Source organism: Lagopus muta, chromosome Z (assembly GCF_023343835.1).
Source record: "Lagopus muta isolate bLagMut1 chromosome Z, bLagMut1 primary, whole genome shotgun sequence".
NCBI lineage: Eukaryota > Metazoa > Chordata > Aves > Galliformes > Phasianidae > Lagopus > Lagopus muta.
Window position 1 is genome coordinate 11,284,967 of NC_064472.1, and position 19,253 is coordinate 11,304,219.

Below are 19,253 nucleotides of genomic sequence, written 5' to 3' on the forward strand. Positions count from 1 at the left end.
CCTTAATTCTGCAAATAATTACATAAAGCAACACAAGGCAATACTCTCTGGCTGGATGTATCCGCACAATGTGAAGTCATTACTTTTAACATACAGGCAAAAGAGTAGAAAAGGGGAGACACTATTAATTTTCAAGAAAAAGCTTTATGAAATGCAACTAATGAATACACCTTGAGTAACTAAACAAGCTTACATGAAACTGAAAAAGCATTATAGAGAACTGAATTGTGAATTGCTTTTCAGAGGTTTATTTTGCTCAAGTAGCTTCAAACATTGCTTAAATGAACAAAAGAAGGAGCAGGTATGGAATGAGAAATGAATGCTGGAAACTTACAGGGGAAAGGTTTGTACATAATGTTCATACAGCTTTATCATGACAAAAGTAATTTGAACACACTTCATCACAGATACTTTCACCTTCTTCCTGCATGAAGTAACTCATTTTTTAGTCCAGAATTATCAAACATCATTGCCACACATAGTTATGCTGCTTTCTCCCTATCTTTTAACATATTGTAGGGGCTGGTAGCAGGTTGCAGACACCAGTGCTGAAACTGTGAATTTTACCAAGTGAAGATATTAATGATTCATGACTGAGAAATTGTCACCCATAAACCCCTTTTTTGCTAGTTCAAAAGTCAGAGACATCTATTGAAATCACTGAGAAAAGATGAAAACTGGGGAAAGAAAAAAAAAAAAAAAGAAACTGTGACATAACTAATACTGTGGATACTCTTTGAAGAGAATCAAAACTTCCTCTAACATTTCAGTTATGTAACAAGCCAGTTTATTAAATTGGAATAAATGAAAAGCACTTCTAAGAGAAAGAAAAATGAAAAAGGTGGGAAGATGGCATTGTCTCCTGCCCCTTTTCATTAAACCACAACCAATTCTGTTAAAGTGGGAGGGAGGAGGGATTGATTATTGCAAAATATCTGCATCTTCATCTAGGTGCATCATTTGTCTAAACACAAAATGGACCTTTATTTGATTATATGTATATGGAAACAAAACTACAAAGATCAGGTGTGTCCCATTTAACTTCAAAACTCATGTTACTGCAATAAAAGCTGATATTGTATGCCTTAACTGAATATACTGATAATTCATTTCAAGTCCTGAACTAATGCAGAAAGAGATTGAAAAGGTGGAACTTCTTGACGTAATAGCATCACAGTGAAGTTCTTCAGTGCCTATAATATATTTCAAGTGCTGAAAAAAATACCTGTTTTCTCCCTTCTCATGAATTTGCAACATTTTAAATTATTTTCAGTGAAATATGAAAAGTATTTTTGGCTTTAGAATGAGCACCTTCATAAATCTTCAGTTTTAAATAGTGTTGTTGAAATTGCACTTCTTTTGTTGTTCTCTTGCCTTCTGACAAAGACACATTAAGATGGATGTAACTTTAAGTCTTAGAATCAAATATAGGACAAATTTCGAAGAAAAACTGAATCTACTCTGTTGTGTGTTCTATAGATTGCAATTCATTTTAAAAGAAAAGATAATGAGAATGATGATATGAATGTTTGGAACAGTATTCTCCGAGCAAATTTGTAAATAAAAGAATTGATTTATAAATTAATGACATCTCCCTTCTTCTTTCAGGTTCGCGATTTTGATGTTGCTACAGATCTCAGTCAGTCTGGATTTGAATCAGTGCCAGCTTTTGTTTTGTACAAGAGAGCAGAAATAGCAACAGCTATTTGAATTTCAATGTTCTGATTGCACTAAGCCTCAAGGAAAATATTGACAAAGACGTAAATAAATGCTGCCAAGTTCTTTTCTAGAAATTGAGCATTACATAGTAACTCGTCCTCAGCTCTTAGAAGATGGGCCTACATGCTGCTTTTGAGTTTGGTAGTCCTGAACATCTCCTCCTTTCCCCGTTTTTAGCCTTTCTCTTTGCTTAAAATTTCCTCCCCAGGGAGATAGTGCATCAGTGGAAAATAATGATGACAATAAGTGAATTGAGATTAAAACCATCCTTCATTTTCTGTCTTTCTTCTGTTTTTTGTCCTGGTTGCGCCCTTGTGTTCCAGTCATCCCAGTGCCCGCAAAATACCCACAGAATGTTCCAAGCACAGCCCCATGCCCCACTCTTTCAATCTCTTCTATTCTGTGGGTGTAACATGAGAGTGATTAATGAGGAACCTCCAGGCAGAAAAAGCCATGGACCGCAGATTCTTCACAAGGCACAATGAAGGAGCTGTGAAGAAAAGCAAGGTCTGCCATGAACTGAGCCCCACTTGGGGCCTGCAATGGAGATACAACCACCAAGAGAATGCAACTGAGGTTTCCACAGGGTTGTTATTATATACATAATATATAAGCATATATATTATATATATAATTTTTATAAATTTATGTAAGAGAAATTGTATTTTTTTTCCTGAGAATAAAAGGCTCTACCCTGGTTTTGAAAACAAAAACAAGGTTGCAGTTGGTGAACCTGTGCAAAGGCTTCTTCTCTCCCTCAAATCCAACCACTTGTACGTAGCGGTGCCTCTCTACTCTGTATGTCCCTGTTCCAAGAGCTAATCAGCTCTGAGATGATGGTGTTGATCGTACATGTGCAACATGTGCTTAAAAACAAACAAAGAAACACAAAATCCTAGCTGGCAACAGTTTTTCTCTGTACTGCTATTCATTAACAGTATTGCATTAGTGGACATCTTCATGAGGAGTAGCAAATGGGTATGACAACCTCCAGAATGGAGGAAGCGCAGCTTAAGTATAGCATACCATTTTCACAGACAGCACTCAGAAACTTCATAGGTATGAAGCTCAGTACTCAATTAAATACAAATAAGGAGATTTCAGGATTTATGGTAGAAGTTAGAGGTATTTTTGTACATAATTCATGATGGACTTCGCAGAACTCAATTAATTTACAGTAGTCTGTAAAGAACAAAAATAAATCAAAGCTATACGTATGGAAATGCATATGCATGGAAAATAGAGAAATAAGATAAACTGAATATTGTAAAATTCAGTGTCAAGATTTGAGTGGTGTACCACTATGGACGTAATTTTTTGTGTGCCAAGTTTATTTTTTCATTTATAAATGAAGTCATGAAGCTAGAGTTTTAAGAGAGAAGGAATGGCAGGTGTTTCCTGTAGATCGATTGTGTAGGTACCTAAACAAAGATTTGCAGAGCAGCCTTAGGCAGACTTTAATGACAAGCTCGGTCGGTGCTGTCATTTCAATTATACACAAACAGCAGGACACAATAAAACAATAACTTTACAGATATATTTTTAAGCAATAAGCTTCAACTTTTTTTACACTCCAGCCACCTTCCATGCCCGAACAGGATTTCATGGCAGCAGAGAGGTAACTTATCCCCTTTAACAGTAGCATGAGGGCTGCTTCAAAAGTAATGCCTTCTATTTTATTGTATTGGCTCACAATGTCAGAGGTGGGTGTTGGTGCTCTGGCAGCAGAGGCTGAACTTTCCCACCATATTGTATTACATTTAGTTGCAACAGATGGCAGCAGAGGGGCATTTTAACTAAATGGCATCTGACATGGAAGCGCAGATGAAGCAAAGGTGTGTCACTGAATTCTTTCGTGTGAAAAAACATCACCCATTGATATTCACCAACACTTGCTGAATGTTTGCGGAGGTAAAAGAGTGGATATTGGCATGGTGGTGGGTGGTGCGACAGTGGGTCATCTCCACTGATGAATGCAGGCTTTCTTCCATCACTGGCAAAGATACATAGCTAATGGTGGCATTTTGCAGGTGAGAATTTGCTCTATCGAAAAGTGTAATTGTCTCTTTGAATCTGTCATAGCTTTTGTGGAAATAAATAGGAGGCATTACTTTTGGAGTGACCTACATACTAACCATACAACATGATGGCACATGACCTCTGACACCTGCTTGATGCTCCTGCAGCTTTAGACCATCAAAAGGAATATCCCCAAAACTAAGATAAAAATGAGAAGAAAAAAAAAGTTTAATCTTAGCTCTGTTCAATCAACTTCTTCAATTCAACACATACTTCATCTATTCTCTTCCACAAACTGATAATGAGTTTCACGATGACTCCTCATGTAGGGTATCAACATACCACAGGCAGATGTGTCTTCAAGTGTAATAGCATGTCCATGCACTGAGGTCAGCAGGAAGGCAGTAGTAAAGCACTCAGAATGGAGAAGCTTTCTACCTGAGGCATTAGGCAACCAATTTCATCAAGTCTGCACTTTGTGGTTAAGTGATGCTCCGTAATTGCAGCTGCTCCAAGCAGGTAAGGGAGGAGGAGGTACCAGCAGTACCAGCATGGCAACAGTGCTGATCTTCTGGGTTTTTTTCTTCCAATTGTTTCACACAGTCTTACCTCACATATCGAACACAAAAAGCAACAAAGCAGCAGCCAACCAGTGCCACCATTGATGCTGAAATCACAGTGACTGCACTGCCAGCAACACTGACCAAGAGACCAAGGCCCACACCAAGAATGATCTGTGCCAGCTGAACCATGCAGGTGAGAGCAGCACAGTCAATGCCCTTGCCTCTCCCGTGCTCCATGCCTTGTTCTTTCTGCTGCAGATTCAGGTCCTGGAAATAAACACAAAACAAGACTTAAACAGGACTTAAACATAAGCTGAATCCCTCATGCCATGGCATCCAGATGCAGCAAAACAGGCCAATAGCTCTCTGCTTCCTTTCTGGTTTTAGTGTCTGTCCCACAGAGGTTACAAAATTCAAACAGAGATTGTTCAAGTGATAATGATTTTTCCAAACTGTCCTGTTTCCCTCATCATCAACTTTATCTCTTCTCTCAAGGAAAGAACTGAAACTTGATCAGAAAAAATGACTGCTTCCTTGAAGTACAGCTCTACTTGAGCTCTGGCAAACTAGAACAAGAAGAAAATTTCACATGGCAGGACACCTCATCAAGAATATTTTAGCTCCAACTCTCACATGGCTGAATCACAGAATCACCTAAGAGTAATGGAGTGGAAAAAAAAAATAGAAAAGACCTTCAAGGTCAAGTCCAACCATACAGGGAGCTTCAGGGGAATACTGAATCATACTACATCCCACAATTTGTTCTAATGGAGCTCTGTGATCTGAAGTTATACTAGATGCTCTGAAGTTACGTCTCAGAGCATATGAAAGAGGTATTAAAACCTAAGTGTGATGTTTTTATTGCTAAAAAAAAAATCTGAAAATGAATGAAGAGACAAATTCCTCTACATACAGAACACCATCGTTAATTATTTAAATTAAAATTACATACATATTTGAGCAAAAGCCTTCATTTATGGTATATGAGCATCTCATACACAACCTCACACACTGTGAGGTTTGGAGAACACCGAATCAGTTTGTTTAGAGCTGTGAGACTCCAACCAGGAAGATCTTCAAAACTGCACTGGACAAGACCATGGACAACCTGCTCATGGTGACATCACTTGCACAGAGGTGTTGGACCAGATGATCTCTGGAGATTCCTTAAAGACTCAGGTTTAATTCTGTGAACCCTTTCCACAAAGACCTATTCTATTTCACAATATAATTACATGATGATAACTAGATGTTTATTGTTCTTGCTGCTGTTTGGCGAGGTTTGCATTGTAACAGACAGTTTCCATGCTGCACTCTAGCTGAGCTGCTCTTTCCCAGTATCCAAATGCTCTTGACTGTGATTAGGATGCTTTTTGCAACACCTATTACACTGCCTTTGAGTTTTACCACACAAAGCTGAAAAGCAGCAGAAGCCAATAGTGCCTTCCTAATCCAGCAGGACTGAAAATGAATTAGGGTCCTAGGGAATGGCAGTGTGGAACAGGAATTGAAATGGCAGCAATTTAAAACCCAGCATATGATATTGGTAGGTTGTACACTAAGGAAAGATGTCTGTTCTTTGTTCTAAAATAATGCGGTGTTTTCAATTCAAGACACAGGCTTTTTTAATTACATTTATTTTGTTGGGCTGTGCCCAGCATTCCTATGTGTCAGTTGTTCCTAACACATAATATGAATGTGTAAGTGAATGTAATTTTGCACTTGACGTTTCCTTTTCTATCATACTTTTTCTATCATCTCATACATTATAGGAGATTTAAGACAAACCAAATTCTGTTAATGTCAGATCTAACATATGATTGTCATTTGTCAAATGTCACAGCCATCTGCCAAGTGCTCCTATAAATGACATTTGAAGATATTAGCTTATTATATTTTAAGTCCATGTACACTTCAGCGTATTTCATTTCACTTTTGTTTTGGAACAGGTCTGATTCAGAACTGGGCTGTAATTTTGCCTTTATCTCCTCTCTCTGATTTGGTTGTCTCAAGGTCAGGATTGTGATCTCACCCTAAACTGGGTTCAAACCTTGCACTTTGTAAAATCTGTCTGAAACTCTACATTGTAATTCTTCCTTATTGGAAAGAACAGAAATTAACTGAAAAATGATTTAGCAGATCTATGAAATATTTAATCAACTTGAAATGTCCTCATAGGATTCTTCGACTAATTTAGAGTTTCCTCGTGTTTATCATTCAGATGTTGAGAAATCATACAGAATAGTAGGAGGTACTCTCAGGGGCTTCACATAGTCCCATTTCAACTATGTTTTTTATAGCTGGTTTAAACTGTCTTTTGTTGTGTTTCAGTATTTTCTTTATTCATTTCTTCAAATGTCACTGGACATAATGAAAACTTTTCCTTAGTTCTTCCAATTCTCCTTTATCCTGCTTGTTTCCAACTTTCTTACCAACTTGCTAGAATGTTTCCACTGAAGACTACAATGCCTTAAAACACATGAAGGTCCAGCTGAGCCTAGAAACATGACATGAAGAACTCAGGATTTTTCCAGATTCCCTTCGCAAACAGAATGTGAGCGACCAAAAAGAATGCCAGAGGGGTCAGAACACAGAATACAACTTCCTACAGAACTACACAAAACTTTTTGTACTTGAACTGCATATCTTTATTAGATAATAGGTTTTCATAACACTTTGCAGTTAGCTAAAGCTTCTGGTAGCCTTCACAGGGTGGTTATTAACCCCAGGGACTCAGAAGTCAGCTCCTCAGCTAACATGAACCAAACTCATCTTCCCTGAAGTAACAGCAGCTACTCGTACTGAGCCTCAGCTGCCCCTTTACTTTTAAAGAGGACAAAAAACCTTAGTGATTTAGATTTTATTCTCAGGCAGGAAATCCTTGAAGACAACACAGGTCGGCTGGATCTCTATAAGCAGCTTGCAGCCTCAGCACATACTGCAATTGGCCTTATCTCAGTTGTGATTATTCTTTGTCTTAATGTGGGACTATGGAAACTCTCTGGAGCTGGGGCCTTAGCTGAGGGCTGTCATCTAGCTTCAACACAGCTTATAATATCAGTGTTGTTTAATAAAGATCTCTATTAACAGAAACTTTGTGTTCATATCATGTCACCATAAACAGTTTGAAATTTATGATTTTAAACCCATTCAACCCTTCTACCAATGTTCAGCCAAAATAGACTAAACAGATTCAAACAGACACAAATTTGCCCTTTCTTACACTTTCGGCTTACCTCTTCTTCCTTGTGATACTCTGCAATGAGCTGGAACGGCACAGTATACAGAGTACTGGACATGACTCCAAAAAGTGAACATAGAACCAAAGTGGAATAGACATTGGGAAACAAGCCAATCAACCCAGTGCCTAGTCCAAAAAGTAGGTATCCAATGAAATAAAGTCCCTTTAATCCCATGTATGGCAGAAGGGCTTTCTGCAGGTCTGTGGAAAGAAAGAGAAATTGTTGCCAAGAGTGAATCAGAACAAGCAACATTTCATCAGGGAATTCATTTAGGAGTTTTGTTTTGTAAGGTGCAGTGAAGGGGAAAGGCTTACTGATTTTAAAAGTTGCTTGAGATTACTGTGGTTACAAATTTGCTGCAGAATGCTTCTTTCTGATACTCTTACTCTGGCATAACCATCTCAGAGAAGTAGTTAACAGCGGTTCTGGAAGGACCACCCCCATGGACAACTTCAGACATTTCCGCTGTTCAGTTACAATAAAAACATTTGGCATCAACCTCTGTCTGAGCTCAGAGTGGTGCTGCAGAAATGCCTGTAATTGAGCTCCAAATGGGATTTCCCTCAGGCTCTTGTAGATGCTCGATTCCCAAAACACTACTAGTTTTTGGATTGTAAGATTTTTTTTTTTTTTAATTCTGAATGAGAGCTATGATAACATTTATCAAGGAAACTTGCTAATATATTTACACACAATTTTGGAGAACAAGGTCTGTGTTTTTGGCAAGGCCTTCCATGTAATTATAAAAAAGTTTATTTGTGAGGAACGCAGACAGCAAGAGGCCAAGAGAGGGCCTTTTGTAAACCTATAGCTACAGGACTGCTAGGTGAAAAAGCATCTCAGAATGATGCCCACAGCATCCATTTCACTCTGACTTTTGGCTTTAAAATGATTTTCGGTGCTCAGGGTCCATTCACATGAAGAATAATGCCTTTCTCCCAGAGAGACACCTTTTCATGTTGTCCAGGCAAGAACTGCTCATGTTAAGATACAGGTTTCTAATGCTGCTGAGAACGTAATACTTGTTAAAATTTTCATGGGGGGGGGGGGGGGGGGGGGGGGGGAAGACATCAACAGTTAATTTGCAACTTTTTCTTTTTCTTTTTCTTTTTTTTTTTTTTTAAGGAATAGTGAACAGCAAAGAGGTTTTTGTTTGTTTGTTTGTTTTTCGTAACAGTGCTGGAGTACATTCCTGGATACTTACAAGAATAGGCTGAAGATGCAATTGCATTGATGCACAACCCCCAGCATCCAACCTCCACTCCTCTTCTGTAGGTATGGTAAAGTGTGGAGTTATGAGAAGCATAAGGACTACCCTGGTACACAACCTAAAGAGACCACGAAGATCACAAAAGGCAAGGAATTATTGCATATATAGAATACCTCCTACAGAAAGACTGGCTAGCACCCAGGAAATCTTTCAACGAGTGCCCTCATCACCTCTGTGTTGTATTCTGTATTTCACACGCATTTCTGCCAGACTCTCACACACCAGGCTCTTCCTCATTTCCTGCCCTTACTTTTGCCTGTGTTAGCCACTCTATAAATACTCATCTGCTCTTTTTTCTTTGGGTGTTTCTCATTTTTTATTCTCCTTCTCTCTCCACTTCTGCCTTCTTGCTTAATCTGCTTACTCCTAACTTAGCTACAATGATTTCTTTTTCCAGACCTACCCCCACACACTCAATTTTTTTCCACTCAGTCAATCCCTTATTTGGCCCCTTATCCAGGCAAGCAAAATCCTTTCTTCTATTTCTTTCTTCTTTAGTTGTTCATATACATTGAAAGGAAACAAAAACTACCTCTTGTTTCTTCCACAGAGAGAGAAAAATCAAAAACACTAAGGCAAGGAAATGTAGAGTACTGCATGGGAGCCAGAGTCATGTCTTCAAGTTCATAACAATACCTTCATTTGGTTTTGATGGAGAAGGAAATGCTATGAGGAGAGAAAAGCAAGAGGATTTTACACTTTTACCTGTCCCATGAAATCCGTGAAGAAGAGCATGTTGGACAGGAAAGCCATCCATCCAAAGAGGTGGCTCACACACAGATAGCGATAATGGGATGGCATGCTTAAAAGAGTCTTCAAGAGTGATTTAAGTGTCATCCGCCTTTGAGCCTAAAAGCAAGTATTCAACAATAATATTGCATGACAGCCCTTAACGCCAATAAAATTCCGACAGTACGTGGAGAAGACCTCTGTGTCTTTTCATGTTAAAATTCCAAAGTTATTTTGTTTTTGCTAGAATGGGTTGGTTGGGTGCTAAACATCCTTCGCTACATATTTGATTTGTGGAATCGTTGCCTAATAAAGTCATCTGAAAGATGGCAGGGACTCTCCAAGAGCTGGGGTACATCACAGTGGTATTTCCTGCTTTACCAGTTGTTAGGATTATTACTAGGCAAAACTTTCTGTAGAAACAGATTCAGTGGAGTTTCGAAAACCAAATCAAAATAAACCAATAAGCACCAAAAGAACTTCCTCCTGGGGGACAATCAGCTTACCACTGCAGATTTAAAGCTGCCATAGAAAAAATGAAACTCAAAAATATTTCCTCAGAATTAAAATACATCATCTTAGAATACTGTATTTTTTATAGTTTCCATTCCCTACTAAATTTTGTGTTCCACCTATTTTGGTATACAACCACTATGAAATTTTCTCTATGGACTGCATCCTCCCTCAAAAAGCAGTGAGAGACAGTGATTCGTAACAGGAGAAGTAGCACCCAAAACAGGAGATGCAGCAAAAACCCTACTGGGTCCAGTACCTGAACATCTCCAGTCTTGTGGGAAAAACAACACATTTCAAAATCAAAACCTGGTGGGAATACATTAAAAAAAATCTCACTGACTGGGAAGAAAATTCTGACCATCTGCAATGTTCTATTTTATCTCTTTCTCCTCATCTGAACTTTCTGCTGAAAACCTCTGTCTCTTTTTCAATCACATTCATTGGTGTCATAGTTTCAGCTGGAATGAAATTGTTTTCATCAGTGTCTGATATGATGCTGTTTTGGCTCTAGGAGAAGAACAACGTTGATATAACACACAGTGTTTATAGTTGCTGCCAAGCAGTGTTGTACAGAGACAAACCCATTTGCAGCAAAGGGCCTAAGGACTTGGGAAGGAGCAGAATTAGGATGGCTCACTTAAAACGTCCTGAAGGGTATTCCATAGTATGCGACATCGAGTGGAAGGAATTTGAAGGGAGCTGGAGAGCTTGTCTCACTCTCTTGCACTGCAAGGCAGTGAGCTGGGCATCAGCTGAGAGGTGGTGAGAAATTGCTTGTGCATGAGTTGCTATATACATTCATATACACATATTTATTTGTCATCATTATTATCCTTTTCATTTTCTCTATCATAGTGAATAGTTTTACCTAAACCCATAAGTTCTGTTTGTTTTCTTCCTTTTGATTCTCTCCCCATCCCACTAGGAAGGGCTGGAGTGGGCAGAAGACTGTGTGGTGCTCAACATTCTGCTGGGTTAAACCACAACAATCAGATCACTGCTATCACTTGATTTTTCTCAGTACTCAGTATCATTAATTCCTTTCAGTGTTCTAGCTACTTTTCACAGCTCTGCCTTTTGAACTAGGCTATGCTGCAAGCTGCTCTATGAAAGATCACCACATATAAAGTTAGAAAATATTTTACTCCAGTGAGAGGTTTTTAATCCTCATAGGAATTCATTTTGCTGACTTCTATCTTGAACTGCATACTGTGTAAGACCCTTGGAATTTCTCTTGGCATCACTGTCTCTTTTAACTGTGTTTTAAACAGGGAAAATTATAAATTCTCTACAGTTATACAAATAATAATAATAATAATAAACCTCATACTAACTCATTGTTTCAAGGATAATTACTATTTTTTTACTTAGCTTATATAATTTATTCAACTCTTCCACAGAGTTATTTAAAATAGTCTTCCTAATATCAGTATAATGTCAGGGTACTACAAGGAACACCGCTGTAATTACAAATGATAATTTGACATCTAGAGAGGAATGTTTGATCTCTATTTAGATATTTTAGAAAGTGGAAATGGAAACAGGTGTTTAATGCATACATTCAGTACTTAACAGCAAACACTTTCTACACAGTTATTTGTAAATGAAGTTCTGAAGTCTGCCTCTGATTAAGTGGTTTATCCTTCAAAAGTTCACAATACCCAACCCATTCCCCTATAAAATCACCACAACTTAAGGCCTAAGATGACTATTATGGATAGAGAGGGATCCATAGTAGAGGTGTTACAGCAGATCCTCAGTGACTTTGCACCAAAGCAAATAACAGAAGTAGAATAACTTTGGATTTTTATTCATACTGTAAGGGATCAAATCTCATTAATAACCTTGGAAGCAATTTGTATGCAAGAGCATATTCCTTAATTTAGATGAAATAGGGCCATGATGCCCACCGTGAAATAAAAAAGAGACAGGAAACCAAACCATTTCTTCCAGGAAGCAATTACGGTAATGAATGAATTTGTAAAGCATGTGCCACAAGAGACAGAACACTTTGGTGGTGAGAGCGTCTAGAATCTATCCAAGCCTGGACACATCAAAGGAACATGAGACAGATCAAAGCTCAGCAAACGACAGGCTGCCCAACTGAAAACTTACAAAGGAGGGCAATTGCACAAACTGGCCCACAGTAAACATCAGAGCTATACCTAGGGTGTCAGATGTTAGTGATTCACTGGGATTCTTGCCAAGCCAAAGGCTACCCCAATGCATCCCCTGCTTCCCTGGCTTCCTGCAAGGAATGTTCTCTGTGGGGGAAATGGCTCTTTTTCATTCACTTTCCCTTATTTCAAAGCCCATGCTGACCAGTCAGTGCAATCAAGCATCTCTAACAATTCAGAGAACAATCAGAGTGAATAGTGCTGGTGAAGTTTACTGTGCCCCAAGCCGGGTGGGTAAGCAGGAAGCACACTGCAGCGTGCCAACCATGCTCTGCTAACAAACTGTTGCTTTGTTTGTGCATCTGGTATTCTCATCAGTCAGTGCCCATCTTTTAGTCTAGCTTTTTGTAGTGTGTAGTGCGATGATATTCTTGTTTGGTTTAGAAATAACAAATGCTATTAGAATACAAATGATAAATAATAAAAGACAATAAATGAATTGTAATGGTACCTTAAACTTTAGTCTAGGTTTCCATCATATCTAACTTAACCACCTGAGTATTCTTGGTAATTTTTAGCTGATTTCCCAAGACTTGTATACACAATATATACCTAACAAAGCTAAGAGATAAGAAGTGAAGTTAAAGCAACAGGTGACTGTTCCATTATTCATTGCCATACTTGGATACAGACATATATTAGCCTTTGTGTGAATAGGATACCATGAAAGTGCAGAGAGGATTCCTGTTGATGACTTTTTGTGGTGAAAACCACTCTCTGTTCCTAAGACTATCCTACTTACATCTCTCTAGATGTTTTCCAGGTAGATTCACCTTCTCCTAGCTGTCTTAAATTGCAGCAATCTCTCATAAGATCAAAAAATAAACAAACACCACTGATTACTTGAAGTACAAGTTCCTCTCTGCCATCTCAAAGTTATGCCAAAGGCACAGCCCCAGCAACACTTAAAAATAAAATTAAAATTAAAATCGCCCCAGAAGTGGTGTAGTATCGTTGCTTAGGCAATTTCAGACAAATCAGTGTCATCAATAAATCCTCAGTGGAACAGCGAGTGGCAGCCAATGGAGCATGGAATGAACTTTCATGTACTACATGTATTAGTACGTTGATTTCAATGGGAGTCACAGATTTATATCAAATATCACTGCTCTGTAGCTCCTGTCCACAATGTGATGTTAGTTCTACAGGGACTAAAAGAAAAATTAGATCATCTTGACAAAATTTAGATGGGTAGGATATGAAGAAACTGACACAGAGTAGAAAACTGTATTTGGCTCTCCCTCAACCCTGCCAAAGCATCAGAAAGCATCAGGACAAGTTAGTTTCTGTCCCACTTGCTGGAAATACCTTGTAAATAACCAAAGAGAAAAGAAAGACTTTGATCTGACCCTTTATCCAGGTCAGAAGAAGAAAGAATCCAGAAGGAATATTTTTCTGAATATGTCTGTGAAAGGACTCTATTTCAGTTAGCCAGCAATAGCTAATTAAAAGGCTGCTGATGGTCTTCAATAATGAAATGACTGGGTTATAAAATCGTCTCTGTTCTTACCTCTGTGCACGATGTGTCAGTACCTTTCTTCGGCTTACTTGTAGCATTTAAGTCAGTACATGATAAGTATCCTTTCTTGATTTCCTCTATGGAGCTGTACTTATAGGGCTCAGTCACTTCCAACAAGAGCTTTGTCTCTTCATTGTCATATCTGAGTGGGACTTCAGGAATACTGCGTAGATGTACAATAAGGCAGATGAGGAAAACCAAGGCTGACAAGAGGAAAATCACCTGGAATTCTGACGTCAAGGTGTATCCTAGTACAGTTTCACCCCAGTCCACAGCACCTGTCAGGTAGCCCAGCGCTCCTCCTAAGCCTACAGGGGAGAAAAAGGGTGAAAGAAAATCTACTGGTATTTATAAATAAACAGTGTGCAACACTTGTGTGTTTCCCTCTACAAACAGTGTGATTCCCTCTAGAAATGACTGAATAATCACTCCTCAGATATCAGGATATTCACTCCTCAGGCGTCAGCATATACAAGAAGTATCAAAAGAAATTGGAACTCAGAGGTAATCGCACATACCAGCACCTATCAAAATATGAAACAAGATATCCTCAGGTCTGGAGAGAGCTGTGCAAGGGCTCTCAAAAAAGACCTCAATATATAGCAACATGGGACTCCATCATTTTTCCAGCAAATACTCTGAATGACTCAGAAACACTTCCTTAAGGCTGTCTTTTCTCTGAAACTGAATAATATTAAACAAAACTCTACTGGAATGTGCTTTTTAAAAAGCATTTATGGATCAAACAATTTTTCTATTATATCAAGCAGAGTTTGTAAATTGTACCTTAGGTAGATGGCTCTAGGCGGAAACATTGCTTCCATGTGACTTATCTTTTCGAAAGGGACTACAATTAAAAACAGGGTTTTGTAATCCCTGAAATCCAAGTATCTCTCCACTAGGAGAGACGCCACTATGTCTCAGTGTTAATAAAAGAAGAATTCATTCTCCTTTATTTATTTATTTTTTTAAAACAATTTCTTTCTTTGCTGATAGGGCACACAGTTTGAGAGGCACAAGGAAGAACACACTGCTGCATTCAGCACATGGTTCCGGTAGAGAAAGCGCTTGTCCAGTCCTGCCCTCCCTGGTATCCAGGTGGCTCAGGAGGATGGAGAAGTGGCCCAGCACAGAGCATTTGAAGGATTTGAAGGATTGGAAGCATTTCTACCCTTCTGCTTAGGGAACTGAAGACGTGTGGTGGAACCATTCTGTGCAACAAAAAGAAACAGAAATAACAAGGCCTCACCTAAAAACCATGGTATTGTAATTCCATTCTGGGATTTCTGTACTTATTTTCCTCTTACGTGTGATACAGCCCTCCTTTGTTATGTCTAACTGAATCCTGCAGGGCCTGTATCACTGCTTGTTTTAATGAAGAACAATTAAGCAGTTAATGTCTTCTGGAAGAAAACCTACACTCAATGTTTGCACTGCAGCTCACATTTGATGCTTGAGGGTTTTTTTGCATATTGTTTTGACTAAAAGTAATCATGGCATTGGAATGCACAGCCTGCAAGTTGTGTCAGATATATACCATGTGTCTTCTTTTTGTCTCAGTGGTCTTGTTATAAAAACAATACACTTAGTTTCACATTTAGACTTAAAATACATAGAAGGTAGATTGAAGAGCAAAGTCTTGAGGATGTTTAATATAAAAAGAAGGAATTAAATAGTGGAAAAGTGATAACTCAATACACAAAACAGAAGCTGGAAAAATGAAGGAAGAAGGATGCTTCTCTTGTCTGAAAGATAGAAAAAAGGAGTGACAAAAGTCAGAAATGTAGAAGATGGATAATATGATTAAACTTTAGGGAATGCAGTTTAAAAGCAAGGCCAGTAGAATGCTGGAACAGGCTTCTCCGAGAGTGCTGTAGACCACTCTCATGGGCAGACTTGACAACTAGAACCATGCAGATGTGGCACTGAGGGTCATGGTTAGTGGGCATGGTGTGGGTGGATTGATGGTTGGACAAGGTGATCTTAGTGGTATTTTCCAGCCTTAATGTCTCTATGATTCTATGCTTCAGGAATGGGCTGGGCAATCACCTATTCAGAAGGGGTTTAGGCATGCACAGCCTTGCTACAGAAAGCATGCGGTGTTGGTCCAAATAACATGGAGAAATCTGTCTGTCCTATATAATGCGAGTTGCCATCACCTCCATTTGCAGCTTGCCATACAAATGAATCAGTTCAATCCATAGCTCTAAACGTGGAAATAAAAACTTTTAAATAGGAAAAACAGCAAGCAGATTTCTGGTGTAGACAGGAATGTACTTCACGACTTGCTCCTCATTCTGTCCAAACAAGTGATTAGAAAAATTTGTGTCTGTTTCTAAAGGCTAAAACTCATTTAAACTCCACATGGCTTTCAGGTTCCCCTAGAATCTGTGCCCAGGTTCAGGATGCAGCTATTTCAAATATCCAAAGTCTGCCCACTGTCAATACTACTGTGTATCACTGTTGGTACTACTGTGCTCTACCAGATGTGCGAGGGGCAGCTGAGGGCCCTTGGTGTGCTGGGCCCGGAGCAGAGGAGCTGAGCAGAGGCCTCATGGCTGCTGCAGCTCCTCACAGGGAGCAGAGGGCAGCGCAGATCACTGCCACAGAGCCTTTGTGCTTCTGTTCTTGCTACAGCTCAGCAAAAATCTGCATCAGCACAGGCTGCATGACTTCTCATCTTGCCTGTTTTTTGTCCAGTGCTGTCACAGTGACTGGTCCCATGCACAGCTGGGAGTGGTGCCATGCACTTCCTGAGTCACATAACAGGTACACAGCATTATGTGTGTTCCCTGTGTGTTTTCTCAACACAGGACAAAGCCTTCTGTTTGGTGCAAGTTTTTTCCCTCTGCAGCAACGTTACAAATGTCTAAAGACAACCGAAGGAAGCTCGAGCAGAACTCATTTTGTGGAAGTTGAGAAGCTATGAATGTTACATAGAATTTCTATTTCTATACTGGCAGGCAACAGATGTAGGACCACTGCTGAAGAATGGATGCCGGCTGCACTGCTGCATATTTGCTCTGTCATGAGCTGAGTAAAAGATTTATTTGTACGGCAAGAAAACAAGACACTTCCCTAACTTTGGCTTCATCAAAACTTGAAGATCAAAATAAAATGAATAAATACTACTTTATTTACATAATAGTTAATTGTTCTTAATTGAGCCACGCTATTTTACTGTAAATGGTTAGGCCTGCAGCCTTCTGCAGTAGAGATCTTGCAGCAGCAACCACAAGCTGCAGTTTTCTGTAGCAGTGAAAACCCAGCTACAACAGACCCGTGACTGAAGCACAGAATCAGATGATCAGTTCATTCAAGATTAGTACATAGAGGTTACAAAATCCATGCAATTTCCTTCCCCTCCCTCCAAGTAGGAAGGAAAAGAAGGGATATGAGTACCTGTAAATAGGGCATGATAATGCAGACCCTTCTCTTTATCTTGATGAGAGCAGACATCAAATAAATATGCTTTGATGGGGCCATCAATAAAGTCAGCTGCAAAATCAAAAAGCACTACTCCCAGCATGGTAATGACTATTGCCCATGTCCGCCGCTTGTCTCTTTCACCGATGAAAGCTACAAAACCAAAAAGACTCTCATTGTGACAGCAATACTGCTGTGTTTCACAAAACCTCATTTTATCTTTCCAGATTCCTCCAAATCTAAACAATGCTTAGTTATGCATGAGGGACCAGTGATACCTGATTGGCATCTGACAAGTGGGATAACTGGACTTTGAGTCTGTGCAGCACTGAGCTGTGCTAGCTCACTTTGAGCCATGGATCAGCAGAATCACAGAATCACAGAATGGCCAGGGTTGGAAGGGACCTCAAGGATCCGGAATCTCCAAAGCCCCCTGCCAAGGCAGAGCCACCAACCTCCCCATTTAATACAAAACAACCTGTGAAAACACGCTCCTCCCCCTGAGGAGGAGCCACCAGTCACAACAACAGCAACAATGTTCCAACAAGTCTTTGAGAAGTAACATCTCAAGCTGAACTAGAACAGTGCCTACGGATGTCAGTCCTATTGGATTTGCACATCCCAGGTGCATTGTTTTCATGGAGTTGTGACTTCTATTGTTCATCAGCATGACACATTCCTGAGTCAAGCCAGTGCTGCAATGATTTAAGATAAATGTTTTGAATGTTAACTCAAGTAAAATAGGAACTAACACTGATTTAGTTAGGATGCATAGTACATCATATGAGCAATATCAATCACTTAACACAAGAAGGCAAATTTTAGCTATCAAATACATCTCTGGGCCTAAGCAGTGCTTCACTGTATGAACTGATCAGGCAGAGGTCAACATATAATACTGCAATCACATGCACGAACTACTGAACATTACATACAGGGTATATAACATGCAGCATTAGGATTGAACATAAACAGACTGCAGTGCTCTTAAGCTCCTTCAGTGCAGCTCACTAGTGTGATACCCAATTTTAACACCCCATTTTAAAAGGAAAAAAAAAAAAGAACCCCATCCTTCTTTCCAATTCAGAGCAGTAGGGTAAGTTTTGTCTGCCACCAGCACATTCCCCTCACTTACCTGAGATCATCTCGTCCCCATTGAGGTACAAAGTCATGCCTACCAGCATTATGATGCCCAGACCCAGAATGTAAGGTCGCCTCCTGCCCCAGCTACAGGTGCAGTGATCACTGGCAGAACCTACCACGGGCTGCAGCACAAAGCCCAGGATGGGGCTGATGAGCCACACCAGGCTGTACAGGTTCTTGGGCAGCCCTACACTGAGCAGCACTGGCGTGACAAAGGCAGCCTCCACAGCGTAGCAGAACTCCCTTCCGAACATCGCCATGCTGTGCATGATCAGCCTTCCTGTTGCTCGCTGCTTGGGCACCAGCACTCCAGTCCTTGCCGTGGAGAGGTGCACAGCCTTCTCCTTCCCTCCTGAGACATCCATGTCTGCCTTGGCTGCGTCAGAAGGGTGTGGAGGAGACTCCTGAAAGCTCTGTTCCGTTAAGGTCATTTCTCTGGCTATGCACAGCGCTCGGGCAGGTCAGTGCTGCCTGGTGTGGCTGACATGGAGCCCTGATCATATGCCGGGTGCAACCGCTCTGTTCTGGGGGAGGGACTCACATACTTTCATGGCTCCGCGATCACAAGTTATGAAGGAAGGGGGCGGGGAAGTCTGTGTTAACATTAGCAGTTCTGTGCTCTAGGGCGTTTGCAGAGCTCCCAACTATCCTAGACTAATGGGAACACACATCACATGGGAGAGATGCAGGATTAGCCTGACACAAAGCCAGTCGTTCCTTTTACTGCTACAAGTCAGTGGTGCCACCAAGAATGAGGAAACCTCATCTTTTCATTCAGCAAGAGTGCTGACCTGCTGCATGCAGGGACATAAAAAGGCAAACATCCAGGAAAGATTTCAAGACTCAAGAAGTAGACCTACCTGTTGTTCTAGAGTGTCAACAGCAAACAAAAAGCTTGATAGAAATCTGTCAAATCTGGAGAATATTTTT

The 19,253-nt window shown here is 39.9% G+C and overlaps 1 protein-coding gene across 1 annotated transcript; it reads right to left on the minus strand.

Moving 5' to 3' along the window:
* Nucleotides 1-255: 255 nt before the first annotated feature.
* On the minus strand, nucleotides 256-18,825 carry SLC45A2 (solute carrier family 45 member 2). The gene is made up of 7 exons (XM_048931989.1): nucleotides 18,316-18,825; nucleotides 17,157-17,333; nucleotides 13,746-14,062; nucleotides 9,519-9,662; nucleotides 8,748-8,871; nucleotides 7,538-7,743; nucleotides 256-4,568 (listed from the first exon to the last, which is right to left on the minus strand). The coding sequence occupies exons 1-7, from the start codon at nucleotides 18,752-18,754 to the stop codon at nucleotides 4,344-4,346; spliced, it is 1,632 nt and encodes a 543-aa protein (XP_048787946.1). The 5' UTR covers nucleotides 18,755-18,825; the 3' UTR covers nucleotides 256-4,343.
* Between the last annotated feature and the right edge of the window lie 428 nt (nucleotides 18,826-19,253).

Excerpts from the sequence above, each read along its gene's own strand:
- SLC45A2 (XM_048931989.1), bottom strand. The coding sequence starts at position 18,754 with ATGACCTTAACGGAACAGAGCTTTCAGGAGTCTCCTCCACACCCTTCT. Across the intron at positions 9,663-13,745 it reads CTGACACATCGTGCACAGAG|GCTCAAAGGCGGATGACACT; the intron begins GTAAGAACAGAG and ends ACTTGCTTTTAG. Across the intron at positions 4,569-7,537 it reads AGTATCACAAGGAAGAAGAG|GACCTGAATCTGCAGCAGAA; the intron begins GTAAGCCGAAAG and ends GTTTATTTCCAG.